Source organism: Neofelis nebulosa, chromosome 2, assembly GCF_028018385.1.
Source record: "Neofelis nebulosa isolate mNeoNeb1 chromosome 2, mNeoNeb1.pri, whole genome shotgun sequence".
In the NCBI taxonomy this organism is placed as follows: Eukaryota; Metazoa; Chordata; class Mammalia; order Carnivora; family Felidae; genus Neofelis; species Neofelis nebulosa.
In genome coordinates this window covers 116,891,724-116,915,694 of record NC_080783.1, presented here as the reverse complement: position 1 = coordinate 116,915,694, position 23,971 = coordinate 116,891,724, and the positions used below count along the sequence as shown (strand labels likewise).

At 41.5% G+C, this 23,971-nt stretch overlaps 1 protein-coding gene across 5 annotated transcripts; it reads left to right on the top strand.

Moving 5' to 3' along the window:
• Positions 1 to 23,961, top strand: PRPF3 (pre-mRNA processing factor 3). Of its 5 annotated transcripts, none has more exons than XM_058715917.1 (16): positions 1 to 147; positions 2,937 to 3,126; positions 4,802 to 4,932; positions 7,132 to 7,278; positions 9,651 to 9,734; positions 9,935 to 10,155; positions 10,814 to 11,120; positions 12,236 to 12,402; positions 13,149 to 13,228; positions 15,409 to 15,552; positions 16,806 to 16,905; positions 17,079 to 17,192; positions 18,239 to 18,357; positions 18,642 to 18,725; positions 20,052 to 20,113; positions 23,603 to 23,961. In XM_058715917.1, the coding sequence occupies exons 2-16, from the start codon at positions 2,982 to 2,984 to the stop codon at positions 23,747 to 23,749; spliced, it is 2,052 nt and encodes a 683-aa protein (XP_058571900.1). In that variant the 5' UTR covers positions 1 to 147; positions 2,937 to 2,981; the 3' UTR covers positions 23,750 to 23,961. The 5 variants fall into 5 exon arrangements, with proteins under 5 accessions (XP_058571900.1, XP_058571903.1, XP_058571902.1 ...); XM_058715919.1 differs by lacking the exon at positions 1 to 147 and adding an exon at positions 167 to 270; XM_058715918.1 differs by lacking the exon at positions 1 to 147 and adding an exon at positions 1,327 to 1,417.
• The last annotated feature ends 10 nt before the right edge of the window (positions 23,962 to 23,971 follow it).

The window sequence follows — 23,971 nt, the reverse complement described above, 5'->3', positions numbered from 1 at the left end:
GGTGGCCCCGCCCTTCCCCGTCACATGTCGGGGGGCCGCGGCGTGGCGGCGGCCGTGGCGGTAGCGACGGCAGGCCGTAGGGCGGTCGGAGGGTTTCCGGTTCCGGTGTAACGTTCGGGCTCCGTCTCAGGGGCTGAAGTTTGTGAGGTGAGTAGTGACCCCGGGCCCGGGGAGGATATGCTGTGGTCCGAGCGGTGAGGACCAGGTTTCAGTCCAAGGGCAGGACCCAGGCGGGAAGGTTCAGTGGGAAGGCAGCCGGAGAAGTACAAGGTTCTGAGGGAGAATGGGTTGGAGTGAGATTGTAAAGAGGAAAAGGGCGGGGGCGGGAAGGGGACGGGGTGGGGAGACTGGCTCTAAGATGGGAGTTTGGGGAGGACAAGGTGGGGTGGGGAGCCAGTGGGAGATAGGGAAAGAGCAGAGAAGAATAGGGGTTGCAGAGGGAAGGAAACTCAGGTTGTAGCAAAGAACACGGAGTAAGGGGATTCTTCAGAAGATTGGATTCTGCTACCTGCTCATTCAGAGATCCTTCTGCCTACCTCTTCTTCCACCCCCACCCCACCCCACCCCGCCCCGTCCCAGGCAGTTATTGTTGAACATTTGATTAGTGACAAAGCTAGTGACTGTTGGGAACTTTTATTTTTGTCCACTGGCTGTTTAGTTTGCTAGAGGATTGAGTTGAAGTTGAATACATTTGTTAGTGTAGTATTTGGGCACACGTTTCATCTGATAGAGTGGTAGCTCATTTGTTGCTTTGGCTTTTCAAATTGCTTACGCTTTCTAGCCCATGATTCAATTCTAGTGGAATGTAAGCCTCGTTAAGGCGAGGATTGTCTGATACGTTCACCGTTGTAGGTATCCGCAGCACCCAGTGCACTGATTGAGACTTAGTAATTATACAATAAATATTTACTGAATGATAAAGAATGATGAAGGTATGGCAGATTGTCCTCAATTTGTAAGATGAGTAGACCGAGGCTCAGAGGAATTACTTGCCCCAAAGCTGGTAAACAGTAGAACTCTGTGACCCAAATGTTCAGTGTGAACTCTTTCTTCACTCTCTGTGGTGTCTATGCTTCTTTTGGTAATGCATGTTTAATATACAGAGATTTATAAACTATACTCTATCGTGATATAGGTGAATAGAGCTGCCATAGAATTATTCATAGAACATGTCCCTGAGACACAAAATCTTTCACTCCTAGTTTCTTGATTTTAATCTACTGGCTTCCCATGGTTATGCCAAAATTAAATATGCTGTTTAGCAACAGGTCTTATAGAGAGGGTAAACCTGCCAAGAAAGTAGAAATTAATCAGACTGTCTTTTAGGAGAAAAGAGGTCTTAAAACATCTTGAAAGATTGACTACCGGAGACCCTGATTTGTAGCAGTGCTGGGAAGAAGTTAGCTTGGAAATGGAGGTCAATGCAGTTTATTGATTTAAGCACTTATGGAGAAAATCAGGGAAATAAAATTTTCTCTATGCTCATGAGTTTTGCTGTTTAAGTAGGAGATCAAAAATGTAAAATGAGGGGCGCCTGGGTGGCGCAGTCAGTTAAGCGTCCGACTTCAGCCAGGTCACGATTTCGCGGTCCGTGAGTTCGAGCCCCGCGTCAGGCTCTGGGCTGATGGCTCGGAGCCTGGAGCCTGTTTCCGATTCTGTGTCTCCTTCTCTCTCTGCCCCTCCCCCGTTCATGCTCTGTCTCTCTCTGTCCCAAAAATAAATAAAAAACGTTGAAAAAAAAATTAAAAAAAAAATGTAAAATGAATAATGTTAAAGAATTATATTAACTTGCATTAAATAACAAAGATTTGTTGTAGGGGGTCCTTTATGATAGTGTTTTCTCTGCTAAGCTAAAAAGTAGAAGAATAAAGATGAAAAGGGAGAGAGAGAAAGTACATCCAAAATGAGGGCATTCTTTTCTGAGGTGAAGAATTAATCTTACAAAGTCAGCTGACAGAGTAGAACATGAGAGAACGTGATCTGGGTACAGAATTCCCACAGGGATGAATATGACTGTAGAGATAAGTGACAGCATTCTTAAGGATTATAAGATTTGTTATTTTTTTTAATGGTTTATTTATTTAAAGTAGGCTCCACACCCAATGTGCGACTTGAACTCATGCCCCAGAGATCAGGAGCCACATGCCGTAACAAGTGAGCCGGCCAGGCACCCCAGGATTATGAACTTTAATATAGGATGGCTGACCTGGATAGCCCTTTCTCTCTCCCCCTCCCCACCCCCACCACCATTCCTTAAAAGAAGGGAATCCTACAGGTCAAGGCTAGGTTAAGGAATGCCTACCTGGAAGCAGGAGAGATAGAAAAGCTGGCCTCTGGGGGGCACCTGGGTGGCTCAGTCGGTTGAGCGTTCAACTTCAGCTCAGGTCATGATCTCACGGTTTGTGAGTTCGAGCCCCTCGTCAGGCTCTGTGCTGACAGCTCAGAGCCTGGAGCCTGCTTCTGATTCTATGTCTCCCACTCTCTCTCTGCCCCTCCCCCACTCATGCTCTGCCTCTCTCTGTCTCAGAAATAAATAAGCATTAAAAAGAAAGAAAGAAAGAAAGAAAAGCTGGCCTCTGGGTGGGTTTTTTTCAGTCTTGTTTTCAGGTTATATGTTTGCCAATCCTTGTTATGACAAGATCAGAAAAGAAGCTAGAACTCATTTCTCAGACTAGGTTATTCCCAGGGTTGGTTTGTTTATTCCCCAGATTTCACTGATCCACTGATACCTAACTGAGTTAGAGTTGCAAATGAAATGTAGTTCTTTTTGCTTTTAAGTAATGGGTTTTAGAGAAAGTATTTAGGTCGAAATGAAGTGCAGGAACTTGCCTAAGGATTGGGAAGAGAGGCAGAGAGGGCATTCCTGATACACTAAACATTGCTTGGGGTGCTCTTTTCCTACCCTCTAACTAAGTGTTCTCCTGGTTTCTTTTTAGGTGCAGGACTGAATCCCATTCGAGCTACCCTCCCTTTCCTGAAGAATGGCACTGTCTAAGAGGGAGCTGGATGAACTGAAGCCATGGATAGAGAAGACAGTGAAGAGGGTGCTGGGTTTCTCAGAGCCCACAGTGGTCACAGCAGCACTGAACTGTGTGGGGAAGGGCATGGACAAGAAGAAGGCAGCTGGTATGTCCTTTTATGAATCTTTTTTTAATGTTTTTATTTTTTGAGAGAGAGAGTATACAAGTGGGGGAGGGGCAGAATGAGAGGGAGACAGAGGATCCAAAGCAGGTTCCATGCTGACAGGCTGGCAGCAGCAAGCCTGATGTGGAGCTTGAACTCATGAACCTCGAGATCATGACCTGAGCCAAAGTTGGACACTCAATTGACTGAGCCACCCAGGAGCCCCTGTTTTATGAATCTTTTGACTTATAGCAGGATCCCAAACACTGCTTTGAACTTCCCCAAATTCTCTGCTGGGAGTGTCTAAAAAAAAAATTAGGCCACATATTATTTTCTCCTGCATTATGATGGAAATAGCCTAAATGACTAATTTTGCTTTTTCCCTTTTTTTAATACTATTTGTGACATATTTTGTTTTTTATTTGTTATTTTTTTAATTGTAAGCTCTATGCCCAATGTGGGGCTTGAACTCATGATCTCAAGATCAAGATGCTGGCTCTAGCAACTGAGCCAACTGGGTACCCCATTTATGACATATTTTGAATCTCAGACTGACTTCTTTTGACCAATGTCAAGTCAGTTGAATCAACTAAGTTATATTTACTTAGGAAAGATGCTAAGGGCGCCTGGGTGGCTCAGTTGGTTAAGTGGCCGACTGTTGATTTTGGCTCAGGTCATGATCTCACGGTTTGTGAGTGTAAGCCCTGCTTCGGACTCTGCACTGGGTGTGGAGAGCCTGCATCAGATTCTTTCTCTCCCTCTCACCCTGCTTGTGGGGGCTCACTCGCGCTCTCTTTCTCAAAAAAAAAAAAAGAAAGAAAGAAAAAATATGCTAAAGTCAGATGGGTAGATTCAAGTTCAGAGTGATAACTAAACCAAGTTTATGAAAAAAGTTGAGGGAGGTAGAATTTGTTAATAGTAGTCTCTTCCAGCTTGCTCTTTGGGAAGAGTTAGGGTGATTATTCATCATTAACTTTGATGTTCAACCTGAATAGATTGCTCTGGCTTTGCTACTTCTTACTGCAAAAAATTGTAACTATATTTTTACCTCATAGGGCAAGGTCATTCAATATAAGAGGATTTATGGGAATCCTACAAAGAACTTAGGAAAACATTTCCCTCCCTCCTGGAGGTAAAATTCCAGTGTTGGTGTCTGTTATATGCCTAATATTGGACTAAGTACTGTTACTTTGTCTTTTTTTTTTTTTTTTTTAACGTTTATTCATTTTTTGAGACAGAGAGAGACAGAGCATGAATGGGGGAGGGTCAGAGAGAGGGAGACACAGAATCTGAAACAGGCTCCAGGCTCTGAGCTGTCAGCACGGAGCCCGACGCGGGGCTCGAACTCACGGAGCGCGAGATCATGACCTGAGCCGAAGTCGGCCGCCTAACCGACTGAGCCACCCAGGCGCCCCCTTTTTTTTTTTTTTAAGTTTATTTATTTTGAGAGAGAGAGAGAGCCTGTGTGTGCTAGCAGGGGAGGGGCAGAGAGAGAGAAATGGAATCCCAAGCAGGCTCTGCACTGTCACATCAGAGCCCGATGCAGGGCTCAAACTTAAAAACCATGAGATCATGACCTGCGCAGAAATCAAGAGCCGGGCACTTAACCAACTGAGCTACCCACTCACTCCTTGTACTCTAACTTTTTCAACCCTACCACCTCTTTTTCTCCTGTCAGACCATCTGAAACCTTTTCTTGATGATTCTACTCTCCGATTTGTGGACAAACTATTTGAGGCTGTGGAGGAAGGCCGGAGCTCTAGACATTCCAAGTCTAGCAGTGACAGGAGCAGAAAACGAGAGCTAAAGGTAGGTTACAGTTAATTATCTGATGAGCTTGGGAGTGTTTTGAATGGTAATAAATTTGCTAAGCTTACCTGACTCACACTTTGGTATTTAATGTTAGAATACATAATATTCAAGAGAGATACTAAGACATTAAAGGAGAGGAGGTGAGCTTGTATTATCACCATCTTATGATGGTGAACTACGTAAGTTCATGGGTTGAAATACTTCAGGGAAACAATTGGTAGCTTTGTCCTTTTTCACGTACAGTTAGGAGTTTTAGTTCTTACATTTCCCTTTGTCTCCCCCCCCCCCCCCTTACTACTACCTATAAGTTGATCGCTCTAAGGTTTTATGTTTTGGTTTACTTGATACCTAATAGATGTTTCAGAATGTGACTCCACTGTTGTAAACCTCCCTGTTGTTCCTTTTAGAGGTTTTTCTACAGTGGACTTGTAGATGGGATACCTAACGAAAATTATTATTTACTGTATGTCTTGAGAGCCTGCTGTTTGCTATATAGCAATATGGCTGGTCATCTGGCCCCATGAGTGGACTACTTAAAAGGACCATCATTAGTGTCTTACTTCCTTCACTTTTTATTCTGTAGTTGCTGATTGGTCATGCCTTTTTTCAATATTAGCTGCGTCAGGTGGCTGGTTTCTCTATCTCTTTTCTTTTGCTTTAAAAAAAGTCTTTTCTGGGGGCGCCTGGGTGGCGCAGTCGGTTAAGTGTCCGACTTCAGCCAGGTCACGATCTCACGGTCCGTGAGTTCGAGCCCCGCATCAGGCTCTGGGCTGATGGCTCAGAGCCTGGAGCCTGTTTCCGATTCTGTGTCTCCCTCTCTCTCTGTCCCTCCCCCGTTCATGCTCTGTCTCTCTGTCCCAAAAATAAATAAACGTTGAAAAAAAAAAAAAAGTCTTTTCTGTGACTCCCATCAAACCTTCCAAAGTGCATTTGATACCTTGGCTATCCTATTGCTTTTCCTGGGGCACAAAGAGTGAATAAGCAATGTCTGCTTGGTCCCTGGCCAGGCTGTAGAACCGAGAGAAAGAGGGTCATGTGCCTTTTGTGTTTAAGTCATCGTGGGTGGTGAGAGGAATGAGAAATAGTCCTTGCCTTAAAAGAATTTGCAATTTAAGGAAGGGCACAACAGAATATAGTCACAAATTACAAAATCTAAGTAGCAGTCTCATATAAATTTTAGAGATGACTGTAGGGTTTCAGATTGATGTTGAATTTGGTATGTTTAAGTGGGAATGCTTAATCCATGATCTGCACAGATCTATGGAGTGAAATTAATGCTATAATAGGGCATGTGGCTGTGTAAGGGCTGAGGCATGCTGTGAATGAAGTGACTACATTGGGTGGGATTGATAAAAATGGTTTCTTGAAGGAGGTATCTAGGTAGCGTTGGGATATGGGTCCCATTTTGGTCCGTTCAGGTCCCCACCCCACACAATATATTATGGGAGAGTCCTTTTTCTTGAACTGTAGGAGTTCCAGGAAGCGCTCGCCCCTGGCCGAGGATATGTCCTTGCAAAACACGAGCCCTCCTAGTGAAGAGGGGATGTCACCCAAAGCCTACCACCGGTGTGTACATTTGCTTTTTCCCGTTGTCCCTTCCAGTTGGCCACTCTTGGTCCTGTTAAATTCACCTTGCAAATTGGTCAGCGTATTTGAGTTCCCATTGTTTGATGAGAACAGAGTGTTACTGGGTAATACTGAAGAAGAAAGAGAAAACCCGTCCTGAAAGAGCTTAGACTCTAATTGGGAGAAGGTACTAACATTGGAAGACTTAACACTTGGCAAGCAGAATATTAACAATGTAATTTTATGTAATATGAACCCAGCTCTTAAGTGCTAAGAGGATATGAAACAACAGTTTGATCAGAGTGAGATGAGATTATTAGTGAGGAAAACTTCCTGAGGTGAGTTTTAGGCAGGACTTGGAACAGGGGTGTGGAAAAAATTGAGGGATATCATTGCAAATGTAGGCAGTAGTATTGGCAAAGACCTTGAGATGGGAACATTTATAAGGACATGGTGATGAAATTTGCTTGACTGGAGTAGGAGAACAATGAAGTTGGGTGAGATGGTCCGTTTGGTGGAGGGTCTAAAGGACTCTGGGGAAAGCTACAAAATGCTGGTAGGGACTAGGATGATTCTTCCCTTCTCCCATGGGCAGGGAGAAAACTCTTCTGTCATCTTGGGTTTCTTTAGGAAGTGTTTGGTGATGACTCTGAGATCTCCAAGGAATCATCAGGAGTAAAGAAGCGACGGATACCGCGTTTTGAGGAGGTGGAAGAGGAGCCTGAAGTGATCCCTGGGCCTCCCTCAGAGAGTCCTGGCATGCTGACTAAGCTCCAGGTGAGTAATTAGGGACTGAAAGCAGTGATTCTGTGAGCTGAAGAAGTGAGAGATGCAGGGGTCCAGATTCATCATGACCTTGATTTGAATTAGTATTTAGCATTGGGAAACTTTTGTTTACTGCTCTATGTTTTATCATTTCTCAGTTTAACCAGGAGTATTCCACCTGAAGGCTATTGAAATAACATTTACGAGCACCTGTTATGTGGCAAACAAGGGTGTTACATACATGATTTGCCCAGTTGTCTACCCCGTTGGGTCATTGAGAAAATTATTGAACTAATCAGAACTCAGCTTGATGACAGAGGAGAATTTCCAAATATAATGCTGACATGCTATAATCCACTAAAATAATTTCAAGTTGACTTGTTTTTAATAAGAATTATCTGCATTTTTAAAATGGACTTTCTTTTTTTTGTTAATTAAAAAATTGTTTTTTAATGTTTTATTTATTTTTGAGAGAGTCAGAGTATGAGCAGGGAAGGGGCAGAGAGAAGAGAGAGAGAGAGAGAGAGACACCAAATCCAAAGCAGGCTCCAGGCTCTGAGCTGTCAGTACAAAGCCTGATGCAGGGCTCGGACCCACGAAAATGACCTGAAGTCGGTCGCTTAACTGACAGAGAGAGGGAGTGAGGGAGAGAGAGCGGGGGGGAGACATAGGATCTGAAGCAGGCTCTAGACTCTGAGCCAAAGTCAGCTGCTTAACCACCTGAGCCACCCAGGTGCCCCTAAAATGGGCTTTCTTAAAACAATTTTGATACTACATAAATAATAAATATTTCTTGTGCTGTTTAAAGTCTCTTGGAAGAAGAACAGAATATATACATATATGTGTGTGGGAGGGTGGATGAATTTGCTTATATATATTTATATATGATATTTCTGCAGGGAAAGATACTGGTGCTTTATAGAGAGTAGGAGTAGAAGATTTCACAGTATACTCTTTTGTACTGTTTTGCATTTTGAACTATGTAAATATATCACACAAAAAAGATGTCAAAAATAAACTTTAGGGCACCTGGGTGGCTCAGTCAGTTGAGCATCCAACTCTTAATTTCGGCTCCCAGGGTTGTGGGATCAAGACTGTGTCTGGCTCAGCACTGAGCATGGAGCCTGCTTGGAATTCTCTCTCTCTCCCTTTGCCCTGCCCCTGACTCTAAAATAAAAATGAAAAGGAAAAATTAGGGACACCTAGGTGGTCAGTTATTCAAGCATGTGACTCTTGATTTCTGCTCACGTCGTGAAATCAAGCCCCATGTCAGGCTCTGCGCTGATACTAAGGAACCTACTTGGGATTCTCTCTCTCCCTGTCTGCCCCACCCTCTCTCCCTATCCCTCTGTTTCTCTCAAAGTAAATAAACTTTAAAAAATTTTTTTGTGTGTGATTAATTTAAAAATATATCTTGAAACACCTTGACAGCAAGGTTTCTTTTGGAAAGTTCAAGAATTATTTGATTGTATTCTCAAAGGTTATTATTCTCATATTCTTTAGGACAGAAGAAGTATTTTACACGGGATAGGAAACAGATCTTTGCATTGTTGTCTCCAGTTTCCCAAAGCAGGAATTCATCAAAAGTATGATAATTTGGGGCTTCTGGCTGGCTCAAGTCAGAAGAGAATGTGACTCTTGATCTCTGGGTCGTGAGTTCAAACTCCACCATGGGTGTAGAGATTCCAAAATTAAATAGATAAACTTAAAAGTATAATTTGTGTGGACTCTGCCAAGAGTTTTGTTTAAATGCTCATAATAGCCCTGTAAGGTAGGTCTGTTGTTACCTTTTTTTAGGCACTTGGAGTTTTAGAGATTAAATACCATGTCCAGTGTCACATAAGTGTTAAGTGGCAGAGTTAAGATTCAAGCTCAGGTTTCTGTTAACCTGAGTCTTTTTAATTTTTTTTCTTAACATTTTATTTATTTTTGAGGCAGGGAGAGACAGAGCATGAACAGGGGAGGGTCAGAGAGAGGGAGACACAGAATCTGAAACAGGCTCCAGGCTCTGAGCTGTCAGCACAGAGCCCGATGCAGGGCTCGAACTCACGGACCGCGAGATCATGACCTGAGCTGAAGTCGGCCGCTCAACCGACTGAGCCACCCAGGCGCCCTGTTAACCTGAGTCTTAATCATCAAGCTGTGTTACTACCTACCATGCCACTCCTGCTTGAGGAAGATGGGTTGAAATGTTTCAGTGCTCAGCTATGTAGGCTTTTCTTTACTGAATTTTGTAGCCTGTGGTACAGGCAGAATTTGGTGGGTTCATTCAAAAAATTTTTAGTTCTCTAGACCTGAAAAGCCCTTTGTGTTTAGGAACCTGTATAGGAGAAATAAAAAAAAGATATTAACAGTTTTTCAATTTTTCCCCCCACCGAGAGCAGATCAAACAGATGATGGAGGCAGCAACACGGCAAATTGAGGAGAGGAAAAAACAGCTGAGCTTCATTAGCCCCCCTACACCTCAGGTATTGTGCTCAGATTACTCTGAAATGAAGACTCTTTAGCAAAGAATTTCTTTCCATCCACTCTCATTTTCTTGCTATCCACTCATTTGAGTTTGGAAGGTCACTGCATGTTCCGTGCCACCATCTACCAGTCTACATGTGTGACCTGTCCGCCTGTCTAATTCTTCTGATTCTTATTTCTTTTTTCTCCTCTCTCACAGCCAAAGACTCCTTCTTCTTCCCAGCCAGAGCGACTTCCAATTGGCAACACTATTCAGCCCTCCCAGGCTGCCACTTTCATGAATGATGCCATTGAGAAGGCGAGGAAAGCAGCTGAACTACAAGCCCGCATCCAAGCCCAGCTGGCACTGAAGCCAGGGCTCATTGGCAACGCCAACATGGTGGGCCTGGCCAATCTCCATGCCATGGGCATTGCTCCCCCGTGAGTATCTGTTTCATGGAACCCCTTAGTATTTCTGAAGCTGGAGAAGCAATAAATACCTTCGAATATTACTGATCCTTTTCTCCCAAGGAACGTAAATCATTTCTTTCAGTTTCATATTTCTTACGTGTGTTTAATAAATACCAATTGAATTCTCTTAGCTTGCTCGTGGCAGAATTTATTAGCATCTTTTTATAATTGGTAGAACTGAGGTTAAGATTCTTTATCTGTTGTTGAGCTAGGAATAGAACCGGTCTCCTGGTTCCTAACTCAGAACTATATCCATTAGACCTCAGTGAATGATACCAGATCTGAGAGTTCTCTACAACTGGATAAAAATGATAGACTTTATTTTTAGCGCCTACAATTGGTTTGGCATACTATGTCGGATTCAGAAATTCCGGAGTGAAGATAGGCTTGCAAATTCTTATCAATGTAATACATAAATTCATTTCATCCGATTTTACTCTGTACTCACATACTCAGTTTGATGTTTTCAGTCACGGTGTTACTATTCACAGATGGGTTTATGTTCCCTAGAATTGTGTGTAACCTAGTTCTCTTTGTTTGGTTTGATTTGTTTCATTTTCTGTTTGTTTCTTGTTTGCCTTATTTATTGTCCCATATGGCATTTGTTTCTTTGTGGGCTGTTTCGCAGGAAGGTGGAGTTAAAAGATCAAACTAAACCTACACCACTGATTCTCGACGAGCAAGGTCGCACTGTAGATGCAACAGGCAAAGAGATTGAGCTGACACATCGCATGCCCACTCTGAAGGCCAATATTCGTGCTGTGAAAAGGGAACAGTTCAAACAACAGCTAAAAGAAAAGCCATCAGAAGACATGGAGTCTAATACTTTTTTTGACCCTCGAGTCTCAATTGCCCCTTCCCAGCGCCAGAGACGCACTTTTAAATTCCATGACAAGGGCAAATTTGAGAAGATTGCCCAACGATTACGGACAAAGGTATCTGGTTTAGAATATAACCTAGAACTTCAGGGGTACCTGGGTGGCTCAGTCGGTTAAGCATCTGACCCTTGGTTTCAGCTCAGGTCATGATCCCGCGGCTTTGTGGGTTCAAGCACCACTTTGGGCTCTGCACTGCCAGCGCAGAGCCTGCTTGGAATGCTTTCTCTCCCTCTTTCTCTCCGCCCCTCCCCCACTCACATGGTGTCTGTCTCTCTCAAAATAAGTAAATAAACTTTAAAAACAAAATCTTAAAAAAAAAAGAATATAACCTAGAACTTCAAAGAAGTTAGGAAGGTGACAAAAGAAATTTAATACAGTCCTAAAATACTGCCAACTCAATTCTCAAAGTTTTAGGCAATTAGATACACAAGTAATAAAGCAATGACTAATTTCTTTTTGATTTATTTATTTTGAGAGAGACAGCGCAAGCAGAGGAGGGGGAGAGAGAGAATCCCAAGCAACCTCAGCAGGGTCAGCGCAGAGCCAGATGTGGACCTCAAAGTCACAAAACTGTGGGATCATGACCTGAGCTGAAATCAAGAGTCAGTCTGTTAACCAGCTAAGCCACCCAGGGTGCCCCGCAATGACTAATTTTTAAACTACTTTATTCCTGGGATACTTGAATTTTAGCTGATTTGTCTTAATTCCATTCTACTTAAGTGGAAATAAAATTGACTTTGAAAATTCACATACAGACAGTGGAGGGAAACAATTCAGAACCCTCTGCGTGATTGAGGAAAGCTAGCCTGGTATATAACATTTACTGCAGATAATCCATACACCTTGAGAGTTGAATTGACTCTATATTCGGTGAGTTTTGCTTCTTGTTTTCATTCTCAAGAATGGAGTTTTCATAGAATTCCATTTCTGTGTATTTGCCGCAGGCACACACTGTGGGGTGAAGGATGGTGATAAGGGTAGTTGTATGTAAATCATTTAAGTAAAGGATAAAGTAGAATGCCTCTTTTCTTCTAAGTTTTCAGAAATTATGAATTCTTTGCATTAGGCATAAAGAGTGCAACAAGGGAGTACTTTAAAATTTGAGATTCTACTATTTCCCTGTTTTCTGTGACTCCATTTTATCTTCCCATCTTTGTTTATCTTGTCTTTAGGCTCAACTGGAGAAGCTGCAGGCAGAGATCTCACAGGCAGCTCGAAAAACAGGCATCCATACTTCCACTAGGCTGGCCCTCATTGCTCCTAAAAAAGAACTAAAGGAAGGAGATATCCCTGAAATTGAGTGGTGGGACTCTTACATCATCCCCAATGGCTTTGACCTGTGAGTTTGTTAGTTAATACCTTTTAATAAGGCTAGAGTTTTATTGGGAGAGATAATACTCATGCATTAAGTAAAATTATGAAATCCTAGTGAAATAGGTAGCCATATACAGGCTCTTATATTGGTAAATATGTTGAATAAGTTATTTTTAGTTTTTAAGGTTAACATGGGAAGGAAAAGGCACAAATGATCTAAAAGAGAAAGGATGTAAGTTTATATTTGCTTTTGTTATACATGGTTATTATTTTTTTTGCTACCTATAATAGGCTTTTACATTTTTTAAAGATCCAGTCCTACAATAGAGAGGAAGGAGTCTTAATTGATGAGGGAAAGAATGAAATCATTTGAGAAACACTTGGAGAGCTTTAATTATATCCGTTCTATAATTCTGATCCATGGCTTTAGGAAACTGTATCTCAGTCTTTCCCCTTAACCCTTCCTTTGTCAACCATTGTCCCAGGGAGTTATTGTTATTAGTGAAAGAATGTGGCATCCATCCATCAGGGATATTAGGGTAGAAAAAGGTTGAGAGTGACTGGTGTGGATTGTATGTCCAACCTTAGTGGATCCAGTTTTCTCATCTTGAAAATTATGTGTAATACAATTACATGTTGTGGATATGCAAACTAAAAGGTGCTAGAATATGTTATGGAGAGTGCATTTTTTCATTGTGTTTCTGAGACTCCTTCTCTCTTAGATTTGTCTCTACCCACATATCCTGTTTTCCCTTCTTCCTCCAATTTTAGTACAGAGGAAAATCCCAAGAGAGAAGATTATTTTGGAATCACAAATCTTGTTGAACATCCAGCCCAACTCAACCCTCCAGGTAATGTCTAGATTACTCAATCAAGGCTCTAGAGAAGTATTATCCAATAGAACTTCATGTGACAATGGACAGCACATGTTCTCTGTGCTGTCCATGCAGTAGCCACTATCCACTTGTGACCGTCGAGCATTTGAAAACTGAGTTGCACTAATACAACTGAGAGACTGAATTTTAAATTTTATTCTGTTTTAATTAATTTTAGTTTAAATAGTGTACGTGGCTTGTGGCTACAGTATTGGACAGTGCAGGTCTAGAGCATTGAGGCCTAACCTAGAGATGGTTTCAACTGAAGTATATTACAAGTTGGGTTTTAAAAAGCATTCTCATCTTTGACTCCCAACTCCAGTTTTGTACACCACTGCCCTTCAGTCGTCTTTGTCTTCAGCCTTCTTCTCTCTTGATCATCTTTGTAGCAAAAGCCTGTTGGCTCACTCAGAAGAGATAGGTTTTAGTTGCAGCTGTGTTTTTAACTAGCTGAATCCCTTGGGTAAGTCGTTTAGAACACAGAACTTTCTCACATATAGAGATAATGTTGATTGATAATACCTTCTTCAAGAATTATGTAGATCATAAAAGATTTTAACACTTTCATCATATTTGGGATGAACAGAGGAGGTAATACCTCAATTAGTAAATTTGCTTGCCAATAACTCCAATAAGTTTAGAAGAATAGATTGGGACTTTGAGATAATATAGTATATGATAATCATTGTAATGTTATGTAATGTTGTGTAATGTAAAGATACTCCTTACTTAACCAGAGTCTACTTAGTTGTCATCAGTGTGGATCATTAGAAGAACGTGAGGGATTTTGTTTTAAAAAATTGTCAGAGCCCCTGGCTGGCTCAGTCAGGAGAGCATGTGACTCTTTATCTCAGGGTCGTGAGTTTGAGCCCTATGTTGGGTATAGAGATTACTTAAATAAACTTTAAAAAAAATAATAATAGGGGTGCCTGGGTGGCGCAGTCGGTTAAGCGTCCGACTTCAGCCAGGTCACGATCTCGCGGTCCGTGAGTTCGAGCCCCGCGTCAGGCTCTGGGCTGATGGCTCGGAGCCTGGAGCCTGTTTCCGATTCTGTGTCTCCCTCTCTCTCTGCCCCGCCCCCGTTCATGCTCTGTCTCCCTCTGTCCCAAAAATAAATTAAAAAAAAAAAAATAAATAATAATAATACAGTTGCCTGGGTGGCTCAGTCCATTGACCATCTGACTTTGGCTTAGGTCGTGATCTCGTGGTTTGTGGGTTCAAGCCCCACATTGGGCTTTGTGCTGACAGTGCAGAGCCTGGTTGGGATTCTCTCTCTCCACCCCTCCCCCACTTGTGCTTTCTCTCTCAAAATAAATAAAATATAATAATAATAAAAAAATTAAAAGTTGAGTAAACCTGCTTTGGTAGTCCAGAGGATTTTCCCCAATTCCTGTAACTCTAAAATTATAAATTTCATTATCTTGGCCCCACCTACCCCAAATCCTCATGCAGAGCAACTGGAGCAGCTCTAATTTTGTTTTCTGTCTTTGCCACTTTTCAGTTGATTAAAGCATTCAACTACTTCAAGAAAAAACAAGTTAGAACACTCTCATGAAAGATAAGAATGTTTTTTAAAAATGGAACATACTGGGGCGCCTGGGTGGCTCAGTCAGTTGAGCATCTGACTCTTTTTTTTTTTTTTTTTTTTTTTAATTTTTTTTTCAACGTTTTTTTATTTATTTTTGGGACAGAGAGAGACAAAGCATGAACGGGGGAGGGGCAGAGAGAGAGGGAGACACAGAATCGGAAACAGGCTCCAGGCTCCGAGCCATCAGCCCAGAGCCTGACGCGGGGCTCGAACTCACGGACCGCGAGATCGTGACCTGGCTGAAGTCGGAGGCTTAACCGACTGCGCCACCCAGGCGCACCAGAGCATCTGACTCTTGATTTCAGTTCAGGTCATAATAATTCCAGGGTCGTGGGATCGAGCCCCATGTCAGGCTCCATGCTGAGCGTGGAGCCTGCTTAGGATTTGCCCCCTTCCTCCCCCCCCACCCTTTTAAATAGATAGATAGATAGTGAGACAGTAAAATGCTATACCATCACAAACTAAAAATAACTAATAACACTTAAAGTTTCTTTTAATGTGATTGATAGTCACCTACATCCTTCTAATAGGCTTATTGCTTTTGTTATTTTATTTCTCTACCTGGCAGTTGACAATGACACACCAGTTACTCTGGGGGTATATCTTACCAAGAAGGAACAGAAGAAACTTCGAAGGCAAACAAGGAGGGAAGCACAGAAGGAACTACAAGAGAAAGTCAGGCTAGGCCTGATGCCTCCTCCAGAACCCAAAGGTACGTATCTTAGAGGCAGGGATGAAAGGGTGTTAAGTTTATCTGTGTAATTCCAGAGGAACTTTTGCATCTCTTGATATTTGAGTGCTTTCTGTTTCTCAGAATCATTCATTGGTTATTTTCTTCCTTTCCTAAATTTTCTACAATCTGGCTAAGACAGGTCAACACAGGGGTGCTTGGCTGGCTCAGTCAGAGTATGCGACTCTTGATCTTGGGGTTGTGAGTTCGAGCCCCATGTTGAGTGTAGAGATTACTTAATCATAAAATCTTAGGGGTGCCTGGCTGGTTCAGTCAGTTAAGTATCCAACTTTGGCTCAAGTCATGATCTCATGGTTCGTGAGTTCAAACCCCGCATTTGGCTCTCTGCTGTCAGCACAGCGCCTGCTTTGGATCCTCTGTCTCTCTCTGCCCCTCCCCTGCTCACTCGCTCACTCTCTCTCAAAAATAAAATAAACATTTGGGGCACCTGGGTGGCTCAGTCGGTTAAGCGTCCGACTTCGGCTCAGGTCACGATCTCCGTGAGTTCGAGCCCCGCGTCGGGCTCTGGGCAAATGGCTCAGAGCCTGGAGCCTGTTTCCGATTCTGTGTCTCCCTCTCTCTCTGCCCCTCCCCTGTTCATGCTCTGTCTCTCTCTGTCTCAAAAATAAATAAAAACGTTAAAAAAAAAAAAAAATTAAAAAATAAAATAAACATTTAAGAAAATAAATAAATAAAATGAAATCTTAAAGACAGATCAACATATTCACTGTAGAGGTCATTTAAAGCTTTTTCTTTTTTAAGTATAAAAATATAATATTCTGATCTTCCTGAAAGAATAATTGTCTTGGAATTCATGAAGATAATAGTTGCACTGCTTCCACAGTTGTTATGTACGTAATTCTATAGTTGAAAAATGAAAATATTGTTAAACCCTCCTGTAGTTTCTGTTACCATTCAGTAATATTTTGCGTGAGCACTGTTATGTTCAGGATCTTTCACTACATGTTGTGATCAGAGTGAAAAATACCAAAGAAATAAAACTCCTTATCTGTCGTAAATTTTCAAGCAGTGTAAATAAATGTATACCAACTATATATATTATGTGACTTTCTACAAATGCTGAGTTCTTTGGATGGGCTTTTCAAGGTAGGGGTTTTTAGAGGAAGTGAGCTTTGAGCAGGGATTTGAAATAGGTAAACAGTTATGAATTGATAGAGAAGAGGTGCCAGGTTATCCCAGCTGGAAATTTAATTTAATCTTCTCTCCACTTGCAGTGAGAATTTCAAATTTGATGCGAGTATTAGGAACAGAAGCTGTTCAAGACCCCACGAAGGTAGAAGCCCATGTCAGAGCTCAGATGGCAAAAAGACAGAAGTAAGTGCCATGGGATTGGGTGGAAACCCAGGGCAAGTACCTTTCCCAGACTCTTCTGGGGGGATCCATATTTGGAGGGAGGGGAGAGTCCTCCGTTGCTCTCTCTTTCCCTCAGCTTTGCCTCTGATCTTCAATGCCTTTCTCACTTGTGGATGTCCTTCCTGTCACGACAGAGCGCATGAAGAGGCCAACGCTGCCCGAAAACTTACAGCAGAACAGAGAAAGGTCAAGAAAATTAAAAAGCTTAAAGAAGACATTTCACAGGGGGTACACATATCTGTATATAGGTAGGTGTCCAAACTGGGCCAGCCTTTCCCTTAGAAATGCCAAAAGTTTTCCAAGTGCTTGAGGCAGAATCACTGTGGTCTAAAGCATTCCTAACATCAATATCTACTCACTTCTAATGACCCCAACGTGAATCAGGAGCTAGTAAAGCTTTTATAATGATGAGGATTAAAGACTTACTCTTCTGTCTCTGAGGGCTTCTCAGTGAACCAGTACTAGTTCTGAAGAATGAATGAGTGAATATACTTGTTGAGACCAAGATGTGAACTAAGGATCATTCATCCTTTGTGGAACAGAAAATACCCTATTTCTCCAGGCAGCATTAAAAGTTTCTTTCTTCAGTAACTATATCCTTATCCTGATGTATTGCAGTAATCCTCTTATTTCTACTCCAAAATATATTTAATATGTTGTAAATATGTTCTACCTTGGTGCTGAATTAATGTTTTCATTTTATTCTTTTATGTTGAGTGCATATGTTCCTTCCATTTTTTAAAACGTGCTAGTGTTTAATAACTCGTTCCTTACTATGAAAATGATAATGAGGATTTTTTTTAATCTAACAATACAGAAGGGCCTTGCTGAACAAGACCCCTACTCTCTGAACCCTTAGTACCACTTACTGTAGGTAATTGCTACTAACAGTTTTTCATGTAGCCTTCTAGAAATTTTCCATGAGTAGCATTCTGACTACATTATAAGCATCTAGAAGGCAAAGAATTTGTTGATCTTTATACTGTCAAGAACAATTAGCTTACACATTTTTTTGGATGATGGTAAATATCTCTTTCCTTAGAGTAAATTTTGATTACCTGCTGTTTATTACAGGGTATATACAGTGCTAGTCTTTGAAGTATAAGACAGTGGAATTACTTCTAGATTCATTGATTTTACCTTTCAAGCATTAGTGTATTTGCTTACTTACTCCGCAGATTTTTGTTTTTAGAGAGAAAACCATTTTGGATTCATCTGTTTGTTTGCCATTCCATTCAGGCAGCTACTGATGCTAACTGAAACAAAAGCCATAACTAAACTTTCCCTTCTCCAGAGTTCGAAATTTGAGCAACCCAGCCAAGAAGTTCAAGATTGAGGCCAATGCTGGGCAACTGTACCTGACAGGGGTGGTGGTACTGCACAAGGATGTCAACGTGGTAGTAGTGGAAGGGGGTGAGTCTGAAAAACTGAAGGAGACTTGTCCCCACACAACCCTAGGCTTTGAAGTGATTAGCATGGTGGGGAGAAAGGAGGAAAAGATAGAGTTTTAGAGCCATACCTGGGTATAATATCCTGGGCCACTGTTTCTGTGTTTATTGGAGCAAAAGGACCTAAGATGTAGTTCCTGGTATTGCTTCAACTACCACATTAATGGCTGAGTATCAGATGGGCTCAGAGGTTCTTTCTACTTCATCATCATCTACAACTCTGGCAAAATTCTCCTTCTCTGTTTCCAGGCCCCAAGGCCCAGAAGAAATTTAAGCGTCTTATGCTGCATCGGATAAAGTGGGATGAACAGACATCTAACACAAAGGGAGATGGTGAATGGGGGTTAGAGGGGATGGAGTGGGAGGTGGGGTGGTACTCTGTCCATTCATCTACTCCCTCCCACTGACACTTGCTCACACTAGATAATGTTTAGGAATTGTAGAAAACCCCTTTGGACTGTGAACATGTAGACATTCATGCCTACATATTTATTACATGATGATGTGCATGTTATTCTTCTCCCTGGCCTTCAGGGCGTTTCTGCCAGCTGCTTTCCCTGTCTGTCCAGATCTGGACACTAGTTATGGGAGTCTATTCAGTTTGTGAAAATTCAGCAAACTATGCACTTCATATGTGCATTGTCTATATTATTTTTTGAAAGAAGTTATTTATTTTTAATGTTTATTTTTGAGAGAGGGACAGACAGCGCACAAGTGGGGGAGGGACACAGAGAGAGAGACAGACAGACAGAATCTGAAGCAGGCTCCAGACTCTGAGTTGTCAGCACAGAACCCGACATGAGGCTCGAACCCACGAACCGTGAGATGATAACCTGAGCCAAAGTTGGACACTCAACTGACTGAGCCACCCAGGCGCCTCTTGAAAGAAGTTTTTAAAGGGTTGAAGGCAAAATTATATGTGTGTGTGTGTGTGTGTGTATATATATATATATATATATATATATATATATATATACGCACACATATATACACATACATACTTTTCATTCTTTCGCCCAATTTTATATATGTATAAAATATATTTGACACCCTTCTGACCATCATTCTTCCATCAATATTCATTCTCCCCTTTGCAGACCTGGGTTAGCATTTAACATGTGCAGACAGTCATACTTTTCTTAATTTTCCTAACTTTGGCCCTTTTATATTTTGTGTCCTTAGTTAAGATATTTTCATGCCTTACTTAAAGTACACTTTTCACTATAATTGCCCTATATTTTCTTTTGTTTTACAAGTGTTTCTAAGATATTTTCATTTGGTTTATCTGCCCTCCTTCTCCATTAGATCAAACTCCTTAGTAACGGACTCTGTTGTCTTGGCATCTGAGGCCTGGTTTTCAAAGTGCTTAGGACAAGTTTTTATTGTTGATTCCTTGTCTCTATCTCCTTATTCCTGGTATCTGGTGCAGCTCTTGACACTTATTATGTGCTCAGTAAATGTTGAATTAGTTACTATCTCTGTTTGGAACTTGCAGTCTGATTTGCAGGAAATAAAGATAACAGAAGACATTTGACCCTGATACAATGGAAAGGGGAACAATATTTTAAAAGAATTGGGGTACACTTGAATACTCTTTGTTTAGAACCTAAATCTTGGTCTCTAATCTAGAGCAAGATTTAGCTATATTGTCTTTTCCAGATGATGAGGAATCTGATGAGGAAGCTGTGAAGAAAACCAACAAATGTGTACTAGTCTGGGAGGTAGGTGATCTTTTGTTAAACACTGAAGCAGAACTTCAGCTAGTTCCTGGTTGTTTATACTGTTCTAGTGGAGCAAAGGAATGGTAAAACTAAGCAATGATTGATTCCTTAAGTAGTTCATGTTTCCTTTTGGAATTCATTGTTACATGTTTGGCAGCAGATTCTTCCTGACTATATTTTAAATTGATGAGTATATAGTATATGCCATCTGGGGAAGAGTATGGAAAACTGGTGGCAAGAATATAAATTCTCGACTGAGTTGTTTATTTCACAGTCATGGATATGAGACTTAGAAAGAGGGAGATGAATCACTGGGAATTTTTTTTTTTTTTTTTTTTTTTTGGTCTGGATAATAGTGAAAGAAGTGTTAGACTTAAGAATATAAAGTTGGGAGTCTGGGCATTACCACTTACTAGCTGCTCAAATGGGGCAAGACACTTATTAATATCAATTACTGTTGGTTTGTCTACAAAATGTGGATTTTGTTTCCTTTTTCTATTTGTCAGTTTTCTGAGACCAGAATTAGATTATGATGTAATAGTGCTCTGTAAAATACAATTTTTTTTTTTTTTCAACGTTTTTTTTTTTATTTATTTTTGGGACAGAGAGAGACAGAGCATGAACGGGGGGGGGGCAGAGAGAGAGGGAGACACAGAATCGGAAACAGGCTCCAGGCTCCGAGCCATCAGCCCAGAGCCTGACGCGGGGCTCGAACTCACGGACCGTGAGATCGTGACCTGGCTGAAGTCGGACGCTTAACCAACTGCGCCACCCAGGCGCCCCAATTTTTTTATGATTATACAGGTTCTTCATCCCTGAAATCTAAATGAACCAATATTAGTTCCTCTTTATTTTCTTTTTTTTTTTAATTTAAAAATTTTATTTATTTTTTTAAGTAAGCTCTACACCCAACATGCGGCTTGAACTCATGACCCAGAGATCAAGAGTTGTGTGTTCTATCAACTGAGCCAGCCAGGCACCCTGAACCAGTATTAGCTCTGAAGAATAAATGAATGCATATGCTTATTCAGGCCAAGATGTGAAATAAGGATTGTTCATTGTTTGTGAGCATATAAAATACCATCCTATTTTTCCAGGAAGCATTAAATTTTGTTTTAGTAATTATTTCCTTAACCTGATGTGTTGCAGTAATCCTTTTATTCCCACTCCAAAATACATTTGTTTACATTGTAAATATCTTCTACCTTTGTGTTGAGTTAATGTTTTCATTTTATTCATGTATGTTGAGTGCATGTATATTGTTAATTTAAAAAAAATTTTTTGGGGCGCCTGGGTGGCGCAGTCGGTTAAGCGTCCGACTTCAGCCAGGTCACGATCTCGCGGTCCGTGAGTTCGAGCCCCGCGTCAGGCTCTGGGCTGATGGCTCGGAGCCTGGAGCCTGTTTCCGATTCTGTGTCTCCCTCTCTCTCTGCCCCTCCCCCGTTCATGCTCTGTCTCTCTGTCCCAAAAATAAATTTAAAAAAAAAAACGTTGAAAAAAAAAATTTTTTTTTAAGTTTATTTTGAGAGAGAAAGAACACACAAGTGGGTGAGGGGCAGAGAGAGAGAGAGAGAAAGAGAGAGAGAATCCCACCCTATCGGCACAGAGCCCAACATGGGGCTCAATCTCACAAATTATGAGATCATGACCTGAGCTGAAATCAAGAGCCCAATGCTCAACCAACAGAGCCACCCCGGGTGCCCCTATCTTTTATTTTTTTAATGCACTCATTTAGTAACTAGTTATTTATTATAAAAGTATTATTTCAAAGGTAGTGAATGCCTATTAAATTCTAATAACACAGAAGAGCACTTACTGAAATGGTCCCTTTCCAATTTCCCCAGTTCTTTAAGACCACTCTTTATAGGCAATTCTTACTGTTTTTCGGGTATTCTTCTATCTTATCCCAGATTCCTCCAATTTATTATGCATACAAAATTAGGCTATAATAACTACCTCACCTGCATCCTGGATATTTAATATCCTACCCCCTTCATCTCTTTCAGTTACCTTTGAGAGTCCACAGGAATTGTATCTCAGGTTCAGAAACAAGCCAGGTTCTACTCTAGCTTCTTATTGGAATCTGATCCCTGAGAGCCTCTTGAGATAGCACTTTATTCTCACTTGGGTGAGAATGTGGTTACACCCAGTAATGTATCTTTTTCTATTGTAGTTCTCTTCAGGTACCCCCCTCACTGCTCCCATTCCCCTCTTCACCTCACCCTCATATTCTTGTTTGTCAGTGGACCCCAAAGCCTCCTGCTTGTATACAGTCTTACCGGGTCTTGTGGAAAGAGTCCTTTTAGCCTCTGGTTCTTTCCTTAAAGGTCCTCTAGTCATAGAGGCCTGGTGGGCAACTAGTTCATCCCATCTCACCCTCCATAGTCCTTCCTGACTTGCTTTTCCACCCAGGTATCAATCAGAGCACAGACTTTCTCATCCTCCATTCAGTAAAAAAAGACCCAAAAAACCTGAAACCTTTATGCCTATAAATTCATGAAGACTCACACAAATATCCAAGGGAATGGAGGTTAAAATAGTTTTTAACATAAAATCACGTTCAACTACATTGCTACACACATGTTATTAGGGTTTAGAAAAGAGTATATTATATCTGATTTACATTAGAAATTGCAGTGTTTTGGGGTGCTTCAGTCAGTTGAGCGTTTGGCTTCAGCTCAGGTCATGATCTTGCAGTTTGTGAGTTTGAGCCCTGTGTCAGGCTCTGTGCCGACAGCTTGGAGCCTGGAGCCTGCTTCAGATTCTCTGTTTCCCTCTCTCTCTGCCCCTCCCCCACTCATACTCTGTTTCTGTCTCTCAAAAAAAATGAATGAATGTTAAAAAAATTGAAGAATTTGGGGTGCCAGCGTGGCCCAGTCGGTTAAGCCTCCGACTTCGGCTCAGGTCATGATCTTGTGGTTTACGGGTTCGAGCCCTGCGTCAGACTGTGTGCTGACAGCTCAGAGCCTGGAGCCTGCTTCGGATTCTGTGTCTCCCTATCTCTCTGCCCCTACCCTCTCAACACTCTGTTTCTCTCTATCCTTCAAAAATAAAGATCAAAAAAAAATTTTTTAATTAAATTTTTAAAAATTAAAGAATTAAAAAAAAATTGCAGTGTTTTGGGGTGCCTGGCTAGTTCAGTCGGTAGAGCCTGTGACTCTTGATCTCAGGATTGTAGGTTCAAGAGCCGTGTTGGATGTAGAGATTATTTAAATAAAAATCTTGGGGCACCTGGGTGGTTCGGTGGGTTAAAGCGTCTGACTCTTGATTTCAGCTCAGGTCATAATCTCATGGTTTGTGAGGCTGAGCCCCATGTTGGGCTCTGTGCTGACAGTGCAGATTGTGCTTGGGATTCTCTCTGCCTCCCTACCCTCTCTCTCTCAAAAAATAAATTTAAAAAACATTTTTTAAAAAATCTTAAAAGTAAATAAGTAAATCTTTTTTTTTTTTTTTAAAGTGTTTTTATTATAAATTTTGTCTTTTTCCCAGGGTACAGCCAAAGACCGGAGCTTTGGGGAGATGAAGTTCAAACAGTGCCCTACAGAGAACATGGCTCGAGAGCACTTCAAAAAGCATGGGGCTGAACACTACTGGGACCTTGCTCTGAGTGAATCTGTGTTGGAGTCTACTGACTGAAACTACTGCGAGCCCTTGCCTCTCCTTTCCTGCCTTTGTCTCTTCAGTCCTCTTATTCTACTTCCCAAACCAGTTCCACTTGTGTGTGTGATTTCAGAACTGTGCCAAGCTGACATGGGGACAAAGGGAAAATACCTTACACCCTTCCCCAGTCAGCCTGGTGCCGCCCTTTATTCCCCTCATGTGCATATGATTAAAGAGTTATTTTTAAAGTTGGTATGA